The sequence below is a fragment of the Cetorhinus maximus genome, chromosome 17, assembly GCF_964194155.1.
Source record: "Cetorhinus maximus chromosome 17, sCetMax3.hap1.1, whole genome shotgun sequence".
Taxonomy (NCBI): domain Eukaryota; kingdom Metazoa; phylum Chordata; class Chondrichthyes; order Lamniformes; family Cetorhinidae; genus Cetorhinus; species Cetorhinus maximus.
Window position 1 is genome coordinate 91000187 of NC_135895.1, and position 25134 is coordinate 91025320.

A 25134-nucleotide genomic window follows, 5' to 3' on the forward strand; every position below is an offset into this window, starting at 1 on the left:
TTTTGATCTGTTGAAGTAAATGGGTTTACAATCTTTCAGAGTTTACTAAATACTTTTATGCTAATATAGATCTAACTCCCAAAACAAAAGGATCCCTCTAGTCTGTCATTCCTGCAAGTTTTGCAGACATCACGTCTTCAGCTCTTTAGCTAAGCAATCTCACCTGCTGTTTTATAGCTTCTGACTTAATTAAACAAACATGGGTCACCTTTTGAGCCGCCAATTCGTTAGGTTTTCTGGCAATCTCAAAAGCCCAGCTTTTTATTTATCTTACCTTTCTGGCTGTTAACTTCTTAAGGCATGGTTCCAAGCTTTTAAGTGTAATAGACTACAACCTTGCTTTAATTGCATTTATCCCATTTTCTACAGATAAACTTTGATTCCTAAAACAAAAAAAATACTAAAACGCATAATCCCTGAACTAGATACTCGCAACAGTGTTTGAAGTGCCACTTGGCTGCTTCGCACACTGAATTAAGCACCCGCCATAACTCACTGTCAGTCTCCTTTCCCTTTGCACTATTGCAATCTTTGTGCCTGCTTTTGATAAATATTTGCTTTAGTGTGTCTCATCTACATTGAACAAAATGTCGGGTCCGATCATGATCAGTGCCTCCATTGTTGTTTTGTTGCTAATGAGGACTTCTGATCTGCAGCTATCAGTGAAATCCCTGTCCTCCTTTCTCTACTGCCAGTGATTTCTCATAATTAGTGGTTTAATCCTTAGGTTCTCATTTAGAAAAAAGAAGATCCTTTTGCTATGCCTTACCAACAGTTCTGCTTCTAATCCACTCCATATGCGAACTCCACTCCTGTTGATCAGACCTTGAATTCCCACAAGAGCTATCCTGTTTGTGACTCTGCGCTGAACACTAAAACATACTAAACACGCACATGCTGACCCCATACAGAGCAGTTAAGAATCTACACCAGACGCTTCCTCAAAATTAGGGAAGGCAGACTGATCTGGACACATTAGTACACTGCATTCTGCCATGCAGCATTGACAATTGGCTCAAGCTCCTTCCTTCCCATCCCCTGACACAATAGCAGGGCCTGCCATGGAGGCCGAGCAACATTGTACTACTTTTACATCTCCCAACTGAGCAGTGAATGTAAACAGGCACATTATCCCACTTAGAGCCTGGAGAAATAAATGGGAGCTCCCCCTATTTTCTACACTGCACAAAACATCCCATTTAGAGAGTGGACTCGACCCCTTCCTTTGCCAGGGGTTTTTTTCCTGCCTACCACCTCCCCGGCCCCACTTGCGTCTCTTCCTCCTGTCCTTCTCTTCTCAATCTCTTCCTCTGGCCCATTCCCTGCTGAATGTGCTGGACCATATATGAGATTGTATAGGAACAGCTTTAATTACTGTAGTTATTCTCATAATATTCAGTTCCCATAACTTCTCTAGTGGTTCAGTTAGTATGTACATGATTTAGTATGGAATTAATTCCTGTAGGTCTGGAAGGTCTAAAGTTTAATTCCTAGTCTGTTCTATGTTAACTCCCCTCAGCTAGGGTGTGTGTAGTGATATTGCACTTGATGTTGATGTCTCTGAACATGGGATAGGAATAAACTAGCTGGTTTTTCCACTCCTGTTCAGAATCTTGTGGAAAGCATTGGTACATGGGTATCAGATCAGCTCAGGGTTAGCTGAGATATCCTGCATTGTCAAGGCAGCTCGTTGACACTCGCTTGTTGGGCTCATTGATGGAGTATTGCCACCTGAAGAGCAACATACATGCATGGAGATGTCCCTTGGCATGAGTAAACACTTTCGGAGGAATGGAGTCATACCTAGCACAAAGGAAGGTGGTGGACAGGTTTTGAGTCAGAAGGTGAGTTACTCATTGCAGAATTCCCAGCCTATGATCTGCTTCTGTAGCCACAGTATTTATATGGCTGGTCCAGTTTCATTTCTGGAATACTATCCACTTGCCTGGATGAGTGCAGCTCCAACAACACTTGAGAAGCTTGACACCATCCAGCACAAAGCAGTCTGCTTGATGGGCACCCCATCCACCTTACTCCCTCCACCAACACAGTGACAACAGTGTATACTATCTACAAGATGCCAAGGCTTTTTCAACTGCACCTTTCAAACATGAAACCTTGAAGAACAAGGATACCAGATGCACGGGAACACATCTGCAAGTTCCCCTCCAAGCTACATACCATCCTGATTGCAACTACATCGCAGTTCCTTCACTAACACCGAATCAAAATCCTGGTACTCCCTAACAGCACTGTGGGTGTAACTATTCCACATGGCCTGCGGTGGCTCACCGCTACTGAGGGCAAATAATGATGGGCGGTAAATACTGGCCTAGCGAGTGACACCTACACCTTGTGAAAGAATAAAGAAAAAAGGATTGGAAGAGCTTCAGATAGCTGCAAAAGATGAACAAAATATTGATAGAGGGAGAAAACAGAATGAGAGTAATATAAAAATCAGTTGTAAGTAGGTGAAAAGGAACAGTAGCAAAAGTAAACATTGGTCCCCTAGTGATGAAACAGGATAAGTTAGAATGGGGAATAAAGAAATGGCAGAGACATTAAATGAATATTTTGTGCCCATTTTGCAGTAGAAAACATAAACAGCATATCAGAAATAGTGGGAAACCTACAGTGTAGTGAGAGTGAATTTTAGTAGAAAGTACCAGAGAAATTAATGAGGCTGAAAGCCAAAAGGATCCCTTTGGCTAGAGGGTCTGCATCCTCTGGTTGTGATCTTCCAAAGTTCCATGTATTTCAATGTTCTCAGTAGATTGGAAGGGAATAAATGTAACATTGCTATTCAAGAAATGAGCAAGAGAGTGAGAAAACAGGGAACTATAGGCCAGTTAGCCTGACATCAATTGCAGGGAAAATACTAGAATCCATTATTATGGTAGTGGTAAGAGGACATTTTTAAAAAAAAATTAGGCAGAGTCACTAGTGGTTTTATGGAAGTGAAATTGTGTTTTAGGAATCTTAGTTTATTTTTCAAAAGTGTAGTTCGCAGAAACCAGAGGACGTAGTGTTTGGATTTTCAAAAGGCATTTGATAAGAGTGACCTCTTGACTTGGGGCTAGAGTGCTACCATCGAGCTAAGATTTTCAAAGAAGAGAAAGGAAATTCCCTCATTGTCACGGCATACTTATGGCCTCAATCAACATCCTTAAAATAGATAGCTGAGTTTTCTTAATGTTGTTGTAAACTTTTCCCCTTGGTGGAGGGATCAATAACCAGGGGCCATAGATTTAAGGTAAGGGGCAGGAGGTTTAGAGGAGATGTGAGGAAGAATTTTTTCACCCAGAGGGTGGTGGGAATCTGGAACTCACTGCCTGAAAGGGTGGTAGAGGCAGAAACCCTCATAACATTTAAGGAGTATTTGAATGTGCACTTGCGATGCCATGGCATACAAGGATATGGGCCTAGTGCTGGAAAGTGGGATTAGAATAGTTAGCTACTTGTTTGACCGGCGCAGACTCAATGGGCCGAAGGACCTTTTTCTGTGCTGTAGATCTCTATGACTCTAAGGTGCCATGAAATAGGTTGTTGCACAAGGTGAGGGTTCATGGAGTTGGGTGTAATATATTAACATGAATAGAGGATTAGTCAAGGGACTGAAAATGGTAGGAATGAGCTAGTCAATTTCTTGTGGTTGGGCTGTTAGTGGTGAGGTTCTACAAGGATCATTGCTGAGGCCTGAGCTATTTACAATTTATGTTGATGACTTAGATGGGGGGGCCCCAAGTGTATTGTACTCCAGTTTGTTGATACAAAGCTAAGTGGGAAAGTAAGCTGTGAATCCACAAAGGGATATAAATGGGTTAAATGAGTAGGCAAGAAGACAGAAGATGGAGTATAATGTGGGGAAATGTGAGGTTATTCACTTTGGTAGGAAGAAGAAGAAAGCTGAAGGGTGAAAAACCATTAAATGCTGGAGTTCAGAGGAATTTGGATGTCCTTGTACACAAATCACAGAGTTAACATGCAGGTACAGCAAGAAGTTAGGAAAGCAAATGGTATGTTGGCCTTAATTGCAATGAGTTTGGAGTACAAAAGTAAGGCAGTCTTGCTGCAACTGTACAGCACTTTAATTAGACCACATCTGGAATACTATACAGTATTTAACAAATAAGTAGCTATATACTTGTCTTGGGGTGCAACGAATGTGCATTAGATTGATTCCTGGGAGGAGAGGGTTGTCCTATGAGGACAGATAGGAGAAAAGTATTTTAAGGAAGGGTGTAAATACATTGGAGACAGTTCAAAGCAGGTTTACTAGATTGATACCTGGAATGAGCTTATGAGGAAAGGTTGGACAGACTGGGCTTGTTTCCACTGGAGTTTAGAAGAGTTAGGGATGACTTGATTGAAATGTATAAAGTCCTGAACGGTCTCGACAAGATGGACTTGGAAAGAATGTTTCCTCTTGTGGGTGAGTCCAGAACTAGGGGACACTGTTTAAGATTAGGGGTCGCCCTTTTAGGACAGAGACAGAAGAAATTTTTTCTGAGGGTTGTGCGACTTTGGATTCTGCCTCAGAAGGCAGTGGAGGTGGGTTCATTGAATATTTTTAAGGCGGAGGTAGATAGATTCTTGTTAGGCAAGGGAATCAAAGGTTATCGGGGGTAGATGGGAATGTGGAATTCGAAACACAAACAGATCAGCCATGATCTTATTGAATGGCAGAGCTGGCTTGAGGGGCTGAATGTCCTACTCTGTTTTGAATGTTTGTAGAATGGTCCTATACTCTCGATATGGTCCTATACTCTTGAGGTAATCTCGATGAAACAGAACAAGATCCTGAGAGGTCTTGACAGAATAGGTATACCCCCTGGCTGGGGAGTCTAGAACAAGGGGGGAGAGTGTTCTCAAGATAAGTTAACCATTACAGACTAAGATGATGAGAAATTTCTTCACCCAGAGGACTGTGGACGTTCAGTTATTGAGTATATACAAGGCTGAGATTGATAGCTTATTTTGACTCTAAAGAAATTGAGGGGTTTGGGAATTAGTCAGGAATATACATATGCACATACGAATTAGGAGTAGGAGTAAGCCATTTGGCCCTTCGAGTCTGCTCCACCATACAATAAAATTATGGCTGACCTGACTGTAACCTCCTGCCTATTCCCGACAATCTTTCACCCCCTTGTTTTATCAGTAATCTATCTATCTCTGCCTTGAAAACATTCAAAGACTTTACTTCCATTGCCTCTTGAGAGAAAATTCTTCTCATCTGTCTTAAATGGGTGACCCCTTATTTTTAAATAGTGACCCCTAGTTCTCGGAAAGTGGAGATGAGATCGCGGTTCAGTCACGATCTTGGTGTAGGCTCAATGGCCTGATCCTCCTCTTATTTGTTTTTGTGGGGCAAAAAACAGACTGACTGGCCAGGCCAGCTTTGGAGCTGTTCCTGTTCCCTTTTGAAGCTTTGCAGTCTAATGGTTAACTAAATATCTTCTGATTAATAATAATTCTTTTGGCACGATTCTTTTGTCTGACTTTCTTCCTCTCTCTCAGATGTCCAGAGTACTACGTTGAGGATATTTTTGATTACACCATCCAATCACTGTTTTTAACTTCCTGTCTTCACAACCACAGGGAAAGGCCTGCCAATTGGGACCAGAGGCATTCTAACTTAATGTGTGTAAGATATTTACTGATTGCCTTGAGAGGCTAACACATTGCTTGTTTTTATCATTTGAGTTCATGCAGTCTCTGTTTAACACCTCAGCTGATAAGACGAACCTCTGATAGTGTAGCACTCCCTCAGTATCTCTAAATGCCTGGTTTTGGTGTGGCACTGGTCTGAGGAAATTAACTAATTATTAATCCCAGCTCAAAGAGAGGACTATTGAATAATATATATCTTATTTAAAGTTGTTTGTGTGGAGAAATAATTTTCAGCAGCAGAATTTGACTGTGTTAATGGAGAAGACCTGATTCTTTCTTTCATGGATTTCAGTAAAAGAAAAAATATCAATTTGTGCTCATAGGGTCAGCTTCAGCATCCCAATCAATTTAAAACTGGTCAGGGACACTATGTTCTGTTTTTTCTCTAACCACTTCAGCAGTCTTTTTTACCAGCAGTTGAAGCAACAGCTGGTATTTCCAATGGCAACTTCCCAGTGCTGCTTTGACCGAGCAAACAATGGAGTTCTGCTTCTGCAACTTTGATATTTCCCAGCTGGGATTCCTGGCGAAAGGATCCACAGGCACCAGTGATTGACTTAGGTCCATATAGTCACCAGCAACAGCTTTTTCAAATTGTCTCAGGAAATATATATTGGAATTCACACCTCAATGACCTGCCACCATATATCTCTCCAAACATCTCTCTAGGCACCTACACATCAACTTGTTCACTGACTGTAACAGTATTTATGTAGGTTAGTTACCAAGTGTCCATTCAGTTGTACGTTTTGGTTGCTGCATTGGACCTGAGTCTATCACTTGTATTTCACCTTTTCTCTCCCTTCTTCCTCCTTTCTCTTTTTCTTCCTGACATCGGACATCATTTATTTTCTTTAACTTCAGGCTCTCTACCTTCACAACCCCCTTATTCTTCAGTAGTCATCATCATTCTTACTCTACTGTCATCCTCCCAGGGTTGTGCTCTCAAATTATCCTACAACTTCCCTCTGTGCCTTTCTTGACATCCTCTGAGTACCTCATTGAGGTACTCATTGCTGCTTCCAAAGCAGCAACCTCAGTTTCCCCATTCTATTCTCTCCCAGTCCTCCCACCTTGCATACTTGCCAGCAGCTAAACTTCCCAGCCTCTTTCCTGACCCTCTCTTCAATCCCAGCACTAACAGTTAACTGTCGAGCATTGTTTAAAATTTAAACCAGGCAGCTTGACCCTGATTGGTCAAGGCAGTGCCTTAAGGAATGAACCAGCAAATGACTGTCACTTTTATTTTGTTTAGCTGAAACAGGTGCAACGTGTGTACATGTTTTGTCTATCTGCAAATAACAGGACTCTGTGTGTTAATATATGCAGCTTCCAGTACATGCAAACTTGCCACACTGCAAGCTCGACTGGTAATCTTAAATTGGTTGTCACCGTAATTCTTAGCACACTGAGGATTATCTAGCAAATGTTGTCCAATCGACAACATAGTAGCAGCGTGAAACAGCTAGCTTCACCTATTGCTCAAACTGTCAGTCATGATCACTAATGCATTCTCCATGGTAACGCTTCTATCAATCAGACACCATATGCCAACCAATCAGCACTCTCATCTCATATGGTATAAATTGTTGTTTTCCTTTTATATTGGTATTCTTGTGTAGTGTCCTGATGTGTGCAAGATGAAAAGTTTCAACATGTCTCTTTTTCCAGCGGTACTCTTCTTGCTCTCTCTCTCTCTTCTGGGTTTACTGCTCTCCTTTCCTCCCTCTGTACCACAGCATTCTGCAGTGTCTCTCCATTTAAATAATATTCAGCTTTTCTCTACTTACTGCCAAAGTGGACAACCTCATTTTCACACTGCCAAATTTTTGCCCACTCACTTAACCTTTCTGTATCCCTTTGTGGACTCACGGTTTGCTTCCCTACCTATCTTTGTATCATCAAATGTGACAACATTTATTTTCAGTCCCTTCAACCAAGTCATGATTGTGAATAGTTAAGGCCCTAGCACTGATCCCTGTGGCAGTCCACCTGTATCAGTTTGCCAACTTGAAAATGATCCATTTATCCTGACTTTCCTGTTAGTTAGCCAATCCTCTATCCATGCTAATATATTAACCACAACAACACGAGCTCTTGCCTAGTGCACTAACCTTTGATGTAGCACCTTATCGAATACCTTTTGAAAATCCAAATATCTATTGGTTCCCCTTTATTCACCCTGCTTGTTAGGTCCTCAAGGGCTCTAACTCTGAAATATGACTCCCCTTTCATACAATCTAGCAGCCAACATGGTTTTGGCATTATTTTCTAAATGTCTTGCTACTACTTCCTTAATGGATTTCAGTATTTTCCCAATGACAGATGGCCTGTAGTTTCCTGCTTTCTGTCACCCTCATTTCTTCAACCCCAGGTGTTGCATTGACCTAAATTATGCACTCACATATCCAGAACAGGGCTTGAAACAGTGATCTCTTGACTTGGGGCAAGAGTGCTACCATTGAGCTAAGATTTTCAAAGAGGAGAAAGGAAATTCCCTCATTGTCATGGCATACTTATGGCCTCAATCAACATCCTTAGAATAGATAGCTGAGTTTTCTTAATGTTGTTGTAAACTTTTCCCCTTGGTGGAGGGATCAATAACCAGGGGCCATAGATTTAAGGTAAGGGGCAGGAGGTTTAGAGGAGATGTGAGGAAGAATTTTTTCACCCAGAGGGTGGTGGGAATCTGGAACTCACTGCCTGAAAGGGTGGTAGAGGCAGAAACCCTCATAACATTTAAGGAGTATTTGAATGTGCACTTGCAATGCCATGGCATACAAGGATATGGGCCTATGCTGGAAAATGGGATTAGAATAGTTAGCTACTTGTTTGACCAGCGCAGACTCGATGGGCCGAAGGACCTTTTTCTGTGCTGTACATCTCTATGACTCTATGTTTGAGATTTTTCTGTGCACACGCTGGCTGCTGTGCTTCTCCACATCATAGCAGTTGCTTTAATTTAGCACAGCGTTGTTATTGTGTTACGGAGTGGGTGGTTCACAAAATGTCAGTTGTTCACTGCAACTAGTTAATATTTCTCAATAGCTGAAACTCCTGGACAAGAGACTTAGCATTAATGATTTGAAGAATAAAGACATTTCTTGGCTGAGAGGCTTTCTGTATGAAGAAATGGAGAGACAGTGGAGTTATGACACAGACAAGGAAAACCTGATCCAAACCACGCTTAATAGACCAGCAGCAAAAAAGAAACAAATTCTTATCGGGGAATTCAAGACATTAAAAGATACCCTGGCAGCTATTGCCAAGGGGCAGAGTTTTCTCTTCAAGACTTTGCCTTGGCAGAGAATCTAGACTGATGTTCTTTTGGAATCAGTCTAGAAAACCTTTATCTACCATTTTCATCAGACCTTGCAAACCAGAGGCTGGAATGATGCTAAGACACAATGAAAAGCACTGGGAGTAGCAGACGTCCCCTGAAAGAATAGATGTGTGTGAAAGGTTTCTCCTTTGCAGCTTGTCTGTTAAATGTGTGGTTTAGATTAGATCTTTGTTTGTGTGATAATTCCATTGTGTCTCCATTTCTTCAGACAGGAAGCCTCTCAGCCAAAAAAAATGTCTTCATTGTCCCAAGAGATAATTATGGCTCATCTTTGGGCGGATTTGGTCTTGGAAATTGACAGTACAGAGGTAGACGTAAACCGTTTGAAGTTCATTACTACATTACAACATTGGTTATACTTAAAAAGCACTTTATTGGCTGTAAAGAGTTTTGGAACGGCAGCTGAAGAGATTGTGGCTTCAGCCTGAAATCTGAAAGACAAGATGATGACAGCTGAAGGATAAAGGAGTGAAATGAAGAACTTTGGAGCATGCTAGAGGGATTGAAATGAACTTTAAGTCAAGGGAAAGGCAAAATACTGCAGATGCTGGAAATCTGAAACAAAAACAAAAAGTGCTGGAAAAACTCAGCAGGCCTGACAACATCTGTGGAGAGAAAGACAGAGTTAACGTTTTGAGTCCGTATGACTCTTCTTCAGTGCTCTGAAGAGTCGTACAGACTCGGAACATTAACTGTCTTTCTCTCCACAGATGCTGTCAGACCTGCTGAGTTTTTCCAGCATTTTTTGTTTAAGTCAAGGGATATGGTAGCATATTAATTATGTTACTGGACTATTAATCCAGAGGCCTAGGTTAATGATCAGGAGCCGTGAGTTCAGGAGAAAGCTGGAGAATTTAAATTTAGTTTTATATTCCAGATTTATTTAATTAACTAATCAGCAATGATGTCCATGAAACTACCAGATTGTTATAAAATCCCGTCTGGTTTGCTGATGTCCTTCAGGGAAGGACTTCTGCCATTGTGGCCTTTGTGACTTCAGATCCACAGCAGTGGTTGACTCTTAACTGCCCTCTGTAGTAGCCTAGTAAGACATGCAGTTGAATTAAACTATGAAACTGAATTGATAAGAATAAAACCTTCCGATCACCTGGCATTGACCTATGTACTGGACATGACAAAATAACATTGGGGACTTGAGCCAAAGTTGGGAGACCTGTCACAGATGAGTCAAGTAGCAGCCTCACAATCATACTCTCAGAATCATACCTTTTTAACCAACATCGCAAGTACTTCCATTAGCATCATCTCTGGCTATGTTCTGCCCCACTGGCAGGACAGACCTACAACAGATGGTACGGTGATATATACAAGTGGGAGAGAGTGGCCCTGGGAATCTTTAGCATTGACCCTGAGCCCTATGAAGTTTCATGGCATCAGGTTATACATGGGCAACAAAACCTTCTGCTGATTACCATTCAACATCCTCCCTCAGCTGATGAATCAGTACTTCATGTTGAATACCACTTGGAAGAAGCACTGATGGTAGCAAGGGCACAGAATTTAATCTCGGTAGGGGATTTTGATGTCCATCACCAAGAGTGTCTCGGTAGTATTAACCGAGCTGGCCAATTTCCAAAGGACATAGCTGCAGACTGGGCTTACGGCAGGTGATGAGAAAACTAACACGAGGTAAAATTCTTGTCCTCGTCAATCTGTCGCAGATGTATCTATCCATGACAGGATTGGTAGGAGTGGACAGCCCAGTTCTTCTCACCGAGAACATCTTCCATTGTGTTGTGTGGCACTGCTGCCTGACTCGCCAACACCTGTTCACCATCTGCAAATCAGGAGTGTAATGGAGTACACCCCTCTTGCCCAGATGATTGCAGTTCCAACAACACTCAAGAAGCTCAACATCATTCAGTACAAAGGTGCCCACATGATAGGCACATCCAGCCTTAAACATTCACTATCTCCACCACTGTTGCACCATGGCTGCAGTGTGTGCCATTTATAAGATGTTCTGCAGCAACTCACCAAGCCACCTTTAATAGCACCTTCCAATCCAGGGAACTACATCCAAGAAGGACAACAGCAGCAAGGCACAAGGGAACACCTCCACCTTCAAGTTATGCCAAATCGCATACCATCCTGATTTGGAAATATACCACTTTTTTCTGCTGGGCCAAAATCCTGGAACCCCTTACCTGTGGATGTAGCTACACCGTTCAGGTTGCAGTAGTTCACCATCACCTTCAAGGGCAATTAGGAGTGGGCAATAAATGCTGCCATTATCCCATGAACTAATTTTTTTTCAAATCACAGATTCACAGAATTGTTATGGCGCAGAAGGAGGCCATTTGATCCATCGTGTTTGCACTGACTCTCCGAATGAGCAACTCGCCTAATTCCATTCTCCTGCCTTCTGTAACCCTGTGCATTCTTCCTTTTCAGAAATTCATCTAATTCCCTTTTGAATGCTTCAATTCAACCTGCCTCTCCAGCAGTGCATTCCAAACTTTAACCACTGATTGCGTGGAGAAATCTGTCCTCATATCACTTTTGCTTCTTTTATTAATTACTTTAAATCTGTGTCCTCTTGCTCTCGATCCACAGAATTGCTACGGCACAGAAGGAGGCCCTTTGGCCCATCACGTCTGCACCGGCTCTCCAAATGAGCATTATGACTTAGTGCCATTCTCCTGCGTTTTCCTTGCACCCTTGCACATTGTTTCTATTCAAATAATCATCTAAAGCCCTCTTGAATGCCTCGATTGAACCTGCCTCCACCACACTTCCTGGCAGTGCATTCTAGACCCAAACCACCCGTTATGTGAAAAATATTTTTCTCACATTGCATTTGCTTCTTTTGCAAATCACCTTAATTCTTTGCCCTCTTGTTCTTGATCGTTTTACGAGCAGGAACAGTTTCTCCCTATCTACTCTATCCAGCCCCCTCATGATCTTGAGCACCTATCAAATCTCATCTTGGCCTTCTCCTCTCCAAGGAGAACAGTCCCAACCTCTCCAATCTATCTTCATAACTGAAGTTTCTCATCCTTGGAGCCATTCTTGTAAACCTCTTCTGCACTCTCTCCAATGCATCCGCATCCTTCCTATTGTTTGGCGCCCAGAACTGTACACTGTACTCCAGCTAGGTCTAACTGGTATCTTATATAAGCTCAGCGTAACCTCCTTGTTCTTGTACTCTATGCCCCTATTAATAAAGCCCAGGATACTGTATGCTTTATTAACTTCTCTCCACTTGTCCTGCCATCTTCAGTGATCTATGCACATATACACCAAAGTCCCTCTGCTCCTGCACCCCCTTAATAATTGTATCCCTTATTTTATGTCGCCTCTGATCCTTTCATGAGTGGGAACAGTTTATCCCCATCTGTCGAGACCCCTCATGATTTTGAATACCTCGATCAAATCAGCAATCAACCTTCTTTTCTCTAAGGAACACAGTCCTAACATCTTCAATCTATCTTCATAACTGAAGTTCCTCTCCCTGGAACCATTTTCATGAATACTTTCTGCACCCTCTGTAATGCCTTCACTTTCTTCCTAAAGTGTGGTGCTCAGAATTAGGTGTAATACTCTAGCTGAGGCCGACCTAGTGACTTATACAAATTCAATATAACCTCTTTGCTCTTGAACTCTATGCCCCTATAACAAAGCCTAGGATACTGTATGTTTTATTAACTGCTCTCAACGATTTATGCACATATACACCCAGGTCCCTCTGCTTCTGCACCCCTTTAGAGTTGTATCCTTTATTTTATATTGTCTCTCCATGTTTTTCCAACCAAAATAAATCACTTCACATCGAATTTCATCTGCCACCTGCCCATCCATTCCATCAACTTGCCTCTGTCCTTTTGAAGTTCTACACTGACCTCCTCACTGTTCACAATCCTTCCAAGTTTTGTATCATCTGCAAACTTTGAAATTGTGCCATGTACATCAAGGCCTAGGTCATTAATATATATCAAGAAAAGCAAGGGTCCCAACACTGAAACCCATGCTTAATTAATCCGCATTTGTCTGTGTGGCTATTAATTTTGTCCTGAATTATTATTTCCACCACCAAAGTTAAACTGACTGGACTGCAGTTGCTGGGCTTCTCTTCACACCCTTTTTTGAACATGGTTGTAATGTTTGAAGATCTCTAGTCCTCCGGGATCACCCGAGTCTAAGGAAGACTGAAAAATTATGGGCAGTGCCTCTGCAATTTCCACTCTCACTTCCCTCAGTATCCTTGGATGCATCCCATCCTGTCCCGATGCCTTATCAACTTTAAGATAGATAACCTCTCCAATACTACCTCCTTTTCAAATTTATAACCATAGAAAGGTTATGGGGCAGAAAGAGACCAGTCAGCCCATCGTGCCTCCGTCAGTTGAAAAAACTAGCCGCACATTCTGATTCCACCTTCAAGCACCCAGTCCGTAGCCTTGCAGATTACAGCACTTCAGTTGCTGATCCAAGTACCTTTTAAGTAAGTTGAGGGTTTCTGCCTCATCCACCAATCCGGGCAGGGAATTCCAAACCCCCACACACTCAGTGAGAAAGATTTTCTTAATAACTCCTCTAATCCTTCTACCAATCACCTTAAGTCTGTGGCACCTGGTAATTGACCTCTCCGCTAGGAGAAAGAAGTCTTTCCTGTCTATTCTATCTAGGTCCCTCAATTTTATATCTCAATCAAGTCACTCCTCAGCCTCCTTTGTTCTAATGCACAACCGCAGCCTACCCAATCTTTCCTCATAGCTGCAATTTTCAAGCCCAGGCAGCATTCTTGTAAATCCTCTCTGTACTCTCTCCAGGGCAATTACATCCTTCCTGTAGTGTAGTGACCAGAATTGTACGCAAAACTCCACCTGTGGCTTAACCAGTGTTTTATACAGCTCCAGCATTGCATCCCTGTTTTCATATTCTATATCTCATCCAATAAAGGAAAGCATTCCATATATCTTCTTTATCACCTTATCTACCTGTCCTGCCACCTTCAGAGACCTGTGGACATGCACTCCAAGGCCTCTCACTTTCTCTACCCCTCAATATCTTCCAATTTGTTTTGTATTCCCTTGCTTTGTTTGTCCTCCCAAAATGCATTACCTCACACTTCTCCAGCTTGAATTCCATTTGCCAGTTTTCCGTCCACTCAACCAAACCATTGATATCATTCTGGAGTTCACAGCTAAACCTCTTCATTGTCAACCACACGGGGGATATTTGTGTCATCTGCAAATTTCCCAAATGATGCCTCCCACATTTAAATGCAAATCATTAATATATACCACAAACAGCAAGGGACCAAACACTGAGCCTTGTGGAATGCCACTGGAAACCATTTTCCATTTGCAAAAACATCTGTTGATCATTACTCTTTGTTTCCTGTCACTAAGCCAATTCGCCAAATGCTCCTATATCCTACGGGCTTTTACTTTTCAGACCAGTCTGCCATGTGGGACCTTGTCAAATGCCTTACTGAAATCCATGTAGACCACATCCAATTCACTACCCTCAGTCCTCCTTGTTACTTCCTCAAAAAATTCAAATAAGCTAGTAAGATAGGACTTTCCCTTAACAAAACCATGCTGACTATCTCTGATTAATCTATGCCTTTTTAAGTGCAGTCTATCCTGGCTCTTGGAATTGATTCTAATAATTTGCCCACCACAGAAGTCAGACTGACCGGTCTATAATAATTTGGCCTATCCCTCACTCCCTTTTTAAACAATGGCACAACATTTGCAGACGTACAATCCTCTGGTACCTTGCTTGTATCTAGTGAGGATTGCTAAATGATCCTCAGGGCATCTGCTATTTCCTTCCTGGCTTCCTTTAACAGCCTGGGATTCAGTCCATTAGGCCCTGTTGATTTATCCACCTTCAAGGATGTCAGTCCCTCAAGTACTTTCTCTCTCATTATGCTTGTTGTATCTAATATTTCACACTCCTCCTCATTAACTAGAAAGTCTGCATCATCCATCTTTGTGAAGATAGCGATGAAGTACTCATTAAGAACCTGCCTAAGCCTTCTGCGTCAACATACATGTTGCCTTGTACATCCCTGATAAACCATACCCTTAATTATCCTCTTGCTCTTAATGTACTAATAAAATATCTTTGGGTTTTCCTTGATTTTACCTGCAAATATTTTTTTCATATCCTTGCTGCTTTCCTGATTTTTTGTTAACTTCACCCGTGTATTTTCTATACTCCCCTAGGCTTTCTAACGTGTTAATTTTTTTGTGACTGTCATAAGCATTCTTTTTCTGCTTTATCTTACTGTGAATGTTTCTAGATAACCAGGGGACCCTAGATTTGGCAGGACCACCCTTTTTCTTTGTGGGGACACGTCTACACCATGCCCGTAGAATCTCGCTTTTGAATGTCTCACACTGGTCTGTCACTGATTTCCCTTTAAGTAGTTGTAACTAATCCACTTTCGCCAGTGCATTGCTCAGTTTCGTAAAATATGTCTTTCCCCAATTTAAAACTCTTATTCCTGTTCTATCTTTACCCTTTTCCATAATTATGCTAAATCTTAACGGTATTATGGTCACTATTTTCAAAATGAAGCCCAGCTTCATTTCCTAAGACTTATCTAGGATTGTGCACTCTCTCATTGCACTTGTTACGTCCTGGCTAAAGAAATTCTCATGAATGTAGTTCAAACTTTTTGTGCCTTCTATGCCCCTCACATTGTTCGTATTCCAGTTGATATTTTAGGGTAGTTAAAGCCCCCATTTATTGTTGCCCTATTGTTTTTGCACTCAGAAATTTGCCTACATATTTGCTCTTCTATCTCCCTCTCACTATTTGGTGGTATATAATACACTACTAGTAGCGTGGCTGCCTCTTTTTAATTTGAGCACAAACCCATATGGCTTTATTTGATGGTTCATTCAGTATATCATCCCTCCTCATAGCTGCAATTGATTCTTAACCAATAATGCTACACCCTACCTTTCTTAGCCCCTGTTCTATCCTGAAAACCTATATCCAGGGATGTTGAGTTGCCATTTTTGCCCCTCTTTAAGCCAGGTGTCCGCTATATCAATGATATCATGCTGCCTTGTGCCTATCTGTGCCGTCAACTCATTAGCTTTGTTTGCTGTACTCCTTGCATTTAAATATATACCTTTTAACACTGCCAAATTTCTGTGCTGCACACTTTTTAACCTTTGCTTCTTCTGCCTTTCAGAATCACTTGCTAATTTTCTGTCTCCCGCTCCCTGTTCTGTATTTATCCTATCTGAACCTGCCCTCAGGTTCCCAACCCCTCTGCCAATCTAGTTTAAACCCTCCTCAACAACACTAGCAAATCTCCCTGCAAGGACATTTTTTCCGGTTCTGTTCAGGTGTACACCGTCCGCTTTGTACAGATCACACCTTCCCCAGAACTGGTCCCAATGCCCCAGAGATCTGAAGCCCACTGTCCTGCACCATCTCTCCACCCATGCAGTCATCTGGTGTATTCTCATTTCTGTACTCATTAGCATGTGGCCTTGGGAGTAATCCAGAGATAGCTACCTTTGAGGTCCTGCTCGCTAATCTCTTTCCTAGCTCCCTAAACTCAGCCTGCAGGACCTCATCCCTTTTCTACCGATATCGCTGGTACCAATATGGACCACACCTCTGGCTGTTCACCCCTGGGTGTCATGCAGCCACTCTGTGACATCCTTGACCCTGGCACCAAGGAGGCCACACACCATCCTATAATCACAATTGCCGTCACAGAAATACCTGTCTGATCCCTTAACTATCAAATCCTCTGTCACTGGTGCTCTTCCACTCTTCTTCCTCCCCTCCTGTGCATCTGAGCCACCCATGGTGCCATGGACTTGGCTCTGGCTGCTCGCCACCAGTATACAAAATGGAAAACCAAGTAACAAGCAAGATGGACTCAGGGACTACTGCACGACCTGCCTGGTTCTCTTATACTTCCTGGCAGTCACCCATTCCCTCGCTGCCTGTACACTTCTAACCTGTGGTGTGACCACCTCCCTAAATGTGCTATCCACGTAGCTCTCAGCCTTGCGGATGCACCACAGTGACTCCAGCCACTGCTTGAGTTCCGAAACCCAGATCTCAAGCTTCTGTAGCCGGTGAAACTTCCTACAGATGTGTTTGTCCAGAACACATTGTACATCCATGACTTCCCACATTCCACAGGATGTCACTTCTACTGGGCTGAGCTGCCTTGCCATACTGTAACTTTAAAAACTATTACAATTGAAATAAGTTACTAGTTACTCATCAGTCAGCTTCTTCCCCTATACCGAAGTAAGAGCTACTGGAGACTGAAAAAAGGTAGAAAAAGAAAGGGGCACCTCCTTCCCCTAATAACTCCTCCACTTGCCAAACTCCCACTCGGCACTCCAATGCTGACAAAGCAGCACTGAGGGAAGGCCTCTTTTAATGCTCCCTGAAAAAACAACTGATTCAAGCTTCTGAAAACCAGTTTAAGCTGGCTACCTAATTAACTAGGTGCGGCTGATCTCAGAGAGCTTCTATACCCCTATTCTAAGGCTGGAATAAAACTCAACTTCTCTTAAGTTAAGTAATTTTTAGTTAATTGCTAAATTAAATAAAAAATAGACTTTAAATAGGAATTAGCCCTTAAAACTCCCTCACTCACCAAACTCCCACTCGGTACTCTGTGTATCTAAAGCAGCACTCCAGTGCAGAACGATCTACTTTCAGAATTGCCTTATCTTTGACCACGGGCTGGGTAGCACCTTCTTAGCTGGTAAAGACAGGTGCAAAGTATTCATTTAGTACCTCAACTATGCCCTCTGCTTCGATGTGTAATCCCCTTTTTGGTCCCTAATAGGCCCTACTCCTCCTTTTACCGCCATCTTACTATTTGTATGCCTATAAAAAGACTTTGGGATTCCCTTTTATGTTAGCTGCCAGTCTCTTTTCATACTCCCTCTTTGCTTTTCTTATTTGTTTCTTCACCTCTCCTCTGAACCTTCTATATTCAGCTTGGTTTCTACCTGACACAGGTCATAAGCACACCTTTTCTTCTTTATCTTAATTTCTACCTCCTTTGTCATCCAGGGAGCTGTGGATCTGTTTGTCCCACTTTTCTCTTTCAAGGGAATATACCTTGACTGTGCCTAAAATAATCATCTCTTTGAAGATAGCCCATTGTTCAGTTACTGTTTCCCCTGCCAACCTTTGACTCCAATCTATTCAGCCCAGATCCATTCTTACCCCATTGAAGTTGGCTTTCCCCCAGTTAACTTTTTCTGCTCTGCACTGTTCTTTGTCCTTTTTCATAGTCAGCCTAAAACATTTGACACACTGATCGCTGTCCCCTAAATGTTCTCCTACTGACACTTGATGTACTTGTCCCACCTCATTTCCAAGAGCCAGGCCTAACAGTGCCTCCATCCTTGTTGGACTGGAACATACTGCTGAAGAAACACTCTAGGACCTCTTGCCCCCCTCTGCCCATTACACTACTATCCCAGTCTATATTTGGATAATTAAAGTCTTCCATTATAAATACTCTATAACTTTTGCACTTCTGGAATTTCTTTGCAAATTTGTCGCTTTGCATCCTTTCCACTAGTTGGTGGCCTGTAGACTACACCGAGCAATGTAATTGCACTATTTTTGTCCCTTAGCTCTATCCAAATAGATTCTAACCCAAAAAGTGGTTCCATAGAGTTGCATCATCAGTGCTCCAACACTGCCCCCTCGACCACACACTTTCTGTAAGAATTGCAACTATTACTGGGGGAGTCAGTCTTCCTCCTGCTCAGGCATGTCATGCAATTACATCAACTCCCAAAACTCTTTAATTGGGCCCATATTCTTTGTTCAGTATAGGCTAGTAATGTTTGTGTTACTGTGAGAGCTATATACATGATCTGATACTGTTATGCTGGATGCTTCCTGAAATGGCAAATTGCTGGAAATCATAGAATTTTGCTAATCGTGTGCAACAGTAAACATAAATTCAGTTAGATGTTTTGTGGTGACAAGTTTAGAAATCTGAAATAACAAAGCGCTGGTTTATTCAAGTCTGAGTACACATAAACAGAACAAAATAATTTGAAGGCAGTACATTAAACAGAGCTGAAACGCAGTGCAATGAACTGTTTCCCAAAGCATAGGAAAGGAAGAGTCGCTTCCCCATGTATTTGGGTGGAGGGAGAAACAATTTGCATCATTCGCAGGAATTGTTTGTCTGGCTAAATAGCAAGCCAGATTTCACAAGTGCCAAAAAGTGGTTCCATAGAGTTGTATCATCAGTGCCTCAGCGCTGCCCCCTCAATCATACACACGCTTTCTGGTCAGACATCGGTGGCAGGGGTGAGGAGAGGGAGAGGGGCAGGGTGGGAAGGTGGGTGAAGGTCTGACATCGGGTGTTGCGGGGCGGGGAGAGAGGTGGCTGAAGGCTGGCCATCGGGGGAAGGAGTTGGACTTCGGGGGTCTGGAGGTTAGACTTCGGGGGGGCTGGAGGTGTCGGACATTTGGGGGGGTGGGGCCAGACGTCAGGAGAGTGGAGGGGCAGACATTCGGCGGGGGGTGGGAGGGAGGGATTTCGGACATTCGGGGAGGCGAGGGGATGTCGGGCAAGAGGTCAAACCTCTGGTTGGGGGTTGGTCGGGTCAAGTGTGGGGTGAGGCTTCAGGTCATGTCAGGGGGAAAGTTGGGCCTGTTGGGTGGGAGGGGGTCAGTGGGGTCCAGTCGGGTCATGGGGTGTGATTCGGGCCCGCAGTGGGGGGGAGTGAGGAGTCCTGTGAAGGTATGGGGAATCCAATGGCGGGGTCAGTGGGGAGGCAAGGCCTCCTCGATGGGAATACTAGGAAATTATTATATTGGTCTTGAAGGAGGTGTGGTGAACATTTACCAGAATGATACTGGAACTTAGAGGGTTAACTTATGAAGAGAAGTTGCACAAATTTAGTTTGTATTCCATTGAGTAGAATAGAGAGATCTAATCGAGGTCATAAAGATGTCAAAAGTATTTGATAGGGCAGATATGGAGAAACTGTAAGGAATTAAGAGCAAGAGGAGATGATCTTAAAATTAGAGTTAGGCCATACATGAGCAAAATCAAGAAGCATCTTTTCAGAAAAAGGGTGGAACTCTGTCCAAAGGGCTGTGCATCTGAAACAATTACGGACATACAAAATAACAGCAGAAGTAGGCCATACAGCCCCTCAACCCTACTCGGCCATTCAATAAGATCATGGCTGATCTGTTTGTGTTTTGAGTTCCACATTCCTATCTACTCCAAATAGCCTTTGATTCCCTTCCCCAACAGGAATCTACCTACCTCTGCCTTAAAAATATTCAGTGACCCTGCCTCCACTGCCTTCTGAGGCGGAGAATTCCAAAGTCGCACATCTGAAAGAAAAAAAATTCTCCCTATCTCAGACCTATAAGTGCAACCCCTAATTTTAAAACAGTGCCCCCTAGTTCTGGACTCACCCACAAGAGGAAACATCCTTTCCACATCCACCTTGTCAAGACCATTCAGGATCTTATATATATATATATATATATATATATTTCAGTCAAGTCACCCCTCATTCTTCTAAACTCCATTGGAAACAAGCCCAGCCTATCCAACCTATTCTTGTAAGGCAACCCATTCATTCCAGGTATCAATCTAGTAAACCTCCTCTGAACTGCCTCCAATGCATTTACATGCTTCCTTAATTAAGGAGACCAAAACTGCACACAGTATTTGACATGCAGTCTCACCAATGCCCTGTATAACTGAAGCATAACATCCTTACTTTTATGTTCAATTCCTCCCATAGTAAAGGATAGCATTCCATTCGCCTTCTTGATTATACGCTGTACCTGCATACTAACTTTTTGTGACTCATGCACAAGAATACCTAGATCCCTCTGCACCTCAGGATTATGCAGCTGCTTTCCGTTTAAGTAATATTCTGCTTTTTTATTGTTCCTGCCACAGTGAATAACTTCACATTTCCCTACATTATACTCTATCTACCAGATTTTTGCCCAGTCACTCAATTTATTTATATCGGTCTGCAAACTCCTTATGTCTTCTTCACAAAATACTTTCCTACATACCTTTGTGTCGTCTGCAAGTTCAGCGACCATGCCTTCGCTCCCCTCATCTAAGTCAATGATGTAAATTGTAAAAAGCTTGAGGCCCCAGTGGGACTTCACTTGTCACATCCTGCCAATCAGACAAAGACCCATTTATGCATACTCTCTGTTTTCTGCCAGCCAGGCAATCTTTCATCCAGGCTAATATGTTATCCCTACACCGAGTTCTTATTTTCTGCAATAATCTTTGAGGTGGCACCTTATCAAAAGCTTTCTGGAAATCCGAGTACAGTACGTCTACAGGCTCCCTTCTATCCACCGGACATGTTACTCCTTCAAAGAATTCTAATAAATTGATTAAACATGATTTCCCTTTCATAAAACCATGCTGACTCTCTTCCCTATTACCTTTTCTAAGTGCCCAGCTATAACCTCTTTGAGGATCAACTCTAAAACCTTCTCCACAACAGACACCAAGCTAACTGGCCTATAGTTTCCTCTTTTCTGCCTCCCTTCTTGAATAGAGGGGCTATTTTTGCTACTTTCCAGTCTGATGAAAACTTTCCAGAATCTAGGGACTTTTGGAAAATCAACCCATCTATTACCTCATTAGCCACCTCTTTCAAGACTCTAGGATGAAGCCCATCTGGACTCGTAGACTTGTCAGCCTGCAACTCCATCAGTTTGCTCAGTACTGCTTCCCTAGTCATTGTAATTTCACCAAGTTTCTCTCTCCCCTCCACTTCCCGATTTACAGCCAATACTGAAAAGGTTTTTGTATCCTCTATAGTGAAGACAGAAGCAAAATATTTGTTCATTTCATTGGCCATTTCCTTATTATCTGCTATTAACTCCCCATTGTCACTCTCTAGAGGACCAACACTCACTTTACATACAATTTTCCTTTTTAAATAGTTGTAGAAACTCTTGCTACCGCTTTTACCTATTTTGCTAACTTCCTCTCATACTCTAACTTCTTTCTCCTGATTAACCTTTTTAGTTATTCTCTGCTGTTCTTTATACTCTGACCAATCATCTGACCTACCACTCACCTTTGTGCACTTAAATGCTTTTTCTTTAAGTTTGATGCTTTCCCTAACTTCCTTAGGTAACCACGGATGGTGGGTCCTCTCTTTAGAATTTTTCTTCATAGTAGGAATATTCTTATTCTGAGTATTCTGAAATATCCCCTTAAACGTCTGCCACTGTTTCTCTATTGACCTATCCCCTAGCCTAGTATCCCAGTTAACATTAGCTAGCTCAGCTTTCATGCCCACATAGTTGCCCTTTTTAAGTTTAAAATACTAGTCTTAGACCCACTCTTCTCCCTTTCAAACTGGATGTAAAATTCAGTCATGTTGTGGTTGCTGCTAACTAGTGGTGCATTTACTCTGAGGTCATCAATCTCAGTCTTGAAAGCTTCAATGAATGTATTTTTGTTAGGTAAGGGCATTGAGGGATGTGGTTCAAAGGCAGGTAAATAGAATTGAGGTACAGATCAACCATCATCTAACTAAATGGCAAAACAGGCCCAAGGACTGAATGCCTACTCCTGTTCCCATCACTGTGATCTGTTATTTGCCACTTTTAGCATAATAATTGCTTAAAATAATTGACTTAAGCATTTGGATATATGTACCTAGCAGGGGACAAAGCTAGCTCAGTGATGGGAGACTCTTCCAAATCCTAAATGGGGCAGGTGGGTATCCCTTTCTTTAACTCTTGAGAGCGGTGTTGTGTTGACGGACAGATGTATGTGTAAATTTAACTAATTTGGAGATGACATTGAGTGGGTCTAGATAATTGCAAACAAGTGCTGTGACTACTGGTTCCTTAACAGTAGAACATATTGTTGCATCTTGGTTTTTCAGCTTTTAACAGTGTAAATTTTAAAGATTTTTGAAGTCCACCCTTGAGCACACATTCAACCTCTGCTTATTTCCAAGTTATCTGAAATTTGTTCTAAGTTTGAAGTATTCTAATTTATCTTCCCTACTTCCTTTTGCACTTACTGTTTGTTTCCCTTTGTAGGTACACAGGGAAGTGATACCAGCCCACACAGTCTACGCCTTGAATATAGAAAGGATATTGGCTAGACTCTGGCATCCTAGCCATGAGGAGTTGGAGCAGGATAAGATCCACCGTCAGAGGCTGGCAGTCAAGGAGGGACTTGTTTGTTGACTGACTTTAGACCAATTGCTAGAGTTCAGAGCATGCTTTGGCTCCACTCCGTGTGAATTCAATAATCACTGCATTAAACCAGACACCATCTCAACCTCATTCTCAGTCTGTCATCACTGGGTAGAGTCTGTTATAGTGATGAGCATCATTGGCAGTATGTCATGACAGGTGTAAATTGAAACAATGGAAATTAGAATTTAACTTCAGCCTGACAATTTGGATAAAATATTCCTCATGAATCTCTTAATGAGCAAGATACAAACCCATTTCTAAGATTGAAGTTACCTAGTGTGATATTCATGTACAAACATCCTGAAGTTCTACTATTGCAACATATCTAAAATAAACTGGTTAATTCCTCTGAATTTCAGAGAAAACAGGTTGAGCAAGGGTTTGCACTGAGTATCCCACAGCATAACTTAAAGGCCTAATGGTGTGTCTATTTTGTTTAATACATATCTAATGATGAGGCAAATGATAAACTTTGCTGGTTCATTTCAGATCCCTCTTTGCTTAATAAACATTTTAACTGAATATAGATATCTTTATCAATGTGCAAAATGGTTAAAGGTTCAAGATTAACAATGCAATGTAATAGCACCATGAAATAATTTTATTTTTGTACAATAAGAAATTGTAACAATTGATCAAGTAGAATGTAGGTGTCTTTTTTGTATACACAAGTACTTTTTTTCATTTTTTGTGTATTTATTTTATTTTGTAGTTTACATGCAAAACAGCAGTATTGATTTATTAAAATGTAAATGTACAAAAAACAAACAAATTTAGGTGGTGGTGAAAAGCTTCCAAAGGTTAATCTCAGAATCTGGAATGCACAGCCATAACATGTGATTCCTTACTGGTTTGCCTAACAATCTAATCCAAGATACATAGTATTCAAAGTCTGTATCCTTCCACTGTATTTTGTTTTTGAATGCAATCTCCTAAGTATGAAGATGTTGGTCCTTAAATTAGCTTGTGGTTTATAATTGTTTCCAGACCCCCTCTCAAAATGTACCCCTTTCCACTCTGCTGATTCACTACCTGATGTAAGAACTTCAAGTTGGCTTATTCTTTTGAATCATTGGTCAACAGCATTAATGGTCCCTTAATAATATGCTTGCCCTTCTTAAACTTTCTCCTTTAGAGTTCTGTATATCTTGGTGATGCACAAATATTGGGATTGTTGGCTATGATTTGGGAAGTGCTTTAGTGAATGGCATTAACTTGTGGGCTGACAGTTGGTTAATTAGTTATTGTAATATTTTATTATCATGTCTAATATTTTATTGTCATGTCAAGGTACTGAGAAGACAATTTTTGATCTTTCACAAGCTCATTGCTTCTATTCCTTTTCTTTTCCCCCTTCTTGGATCCTTCAGTTACCCTCTTTGCCTTCTCCAAAGGGCCTATCGAGGTACTGATGCTGCCTCATGCAGAGCGATGCCAAATTCCCCATCCTCTAACAGATCCTTGTCCAGTACCTACTCCAGGCTAACGCCATTCCTGACCCCTTCACCTTTTACCCCCCCCCCCCCCCCCCCCCCCCCCACTATTACCTTGGATTCTTCCAGTGGACCAACAGCCATGGTCCTCACACATTTTCCTCTGGAATGCTCTTTCACTCACAAGCAAGGCCTTTGCTATCCATGTCCTTATAGTGGAATTTTGCTTAATAGTTTACTGATACCAGTGCTGGGTAAAGAGTGAACAGTTGCAGTGGGACAGCTCCACTTAAACCAGGGCAGTTGACAGGGCTTTAAGAAAGGTGAAGTGGGGAGGATTCAGGATAGGTTAAATTCAAAAGCACCAAGGGAAATGGGCTTTGGAATAGAGCAACGTTTTGGATAAAAAAATAAGCAAATTGGACAATGAGTAACAAACGTAATAGGACATTAACGACTAAGGGG

General features: G+C 42.0%; 1 protein-coding gene across 1 annotated transcript in view; it reads left to right on the top strand.

Moving 5' to 3' along the window:
• The window catches only part of tada1 (transcriptional adaptor 1), a 51144-nt gene extending 27136 nt beyond the window's left edge, over positions 1–24008 (top strand). Inside the window, exon 8 of the mRNA XM_078561570.1 lies at positions 23075–24008. Coding sequence (XP_078417696.1) covers positions 23075–23224 — 150 coding nt within the window. The 3' untranslated portion in view covers positions 23225–24008. The remainder of the gene's footprint in view (positions 1–23074) is intronic.
• The last annotated feature ends 1126 nt before the right edge of the window (positions 24009–25134 follow it).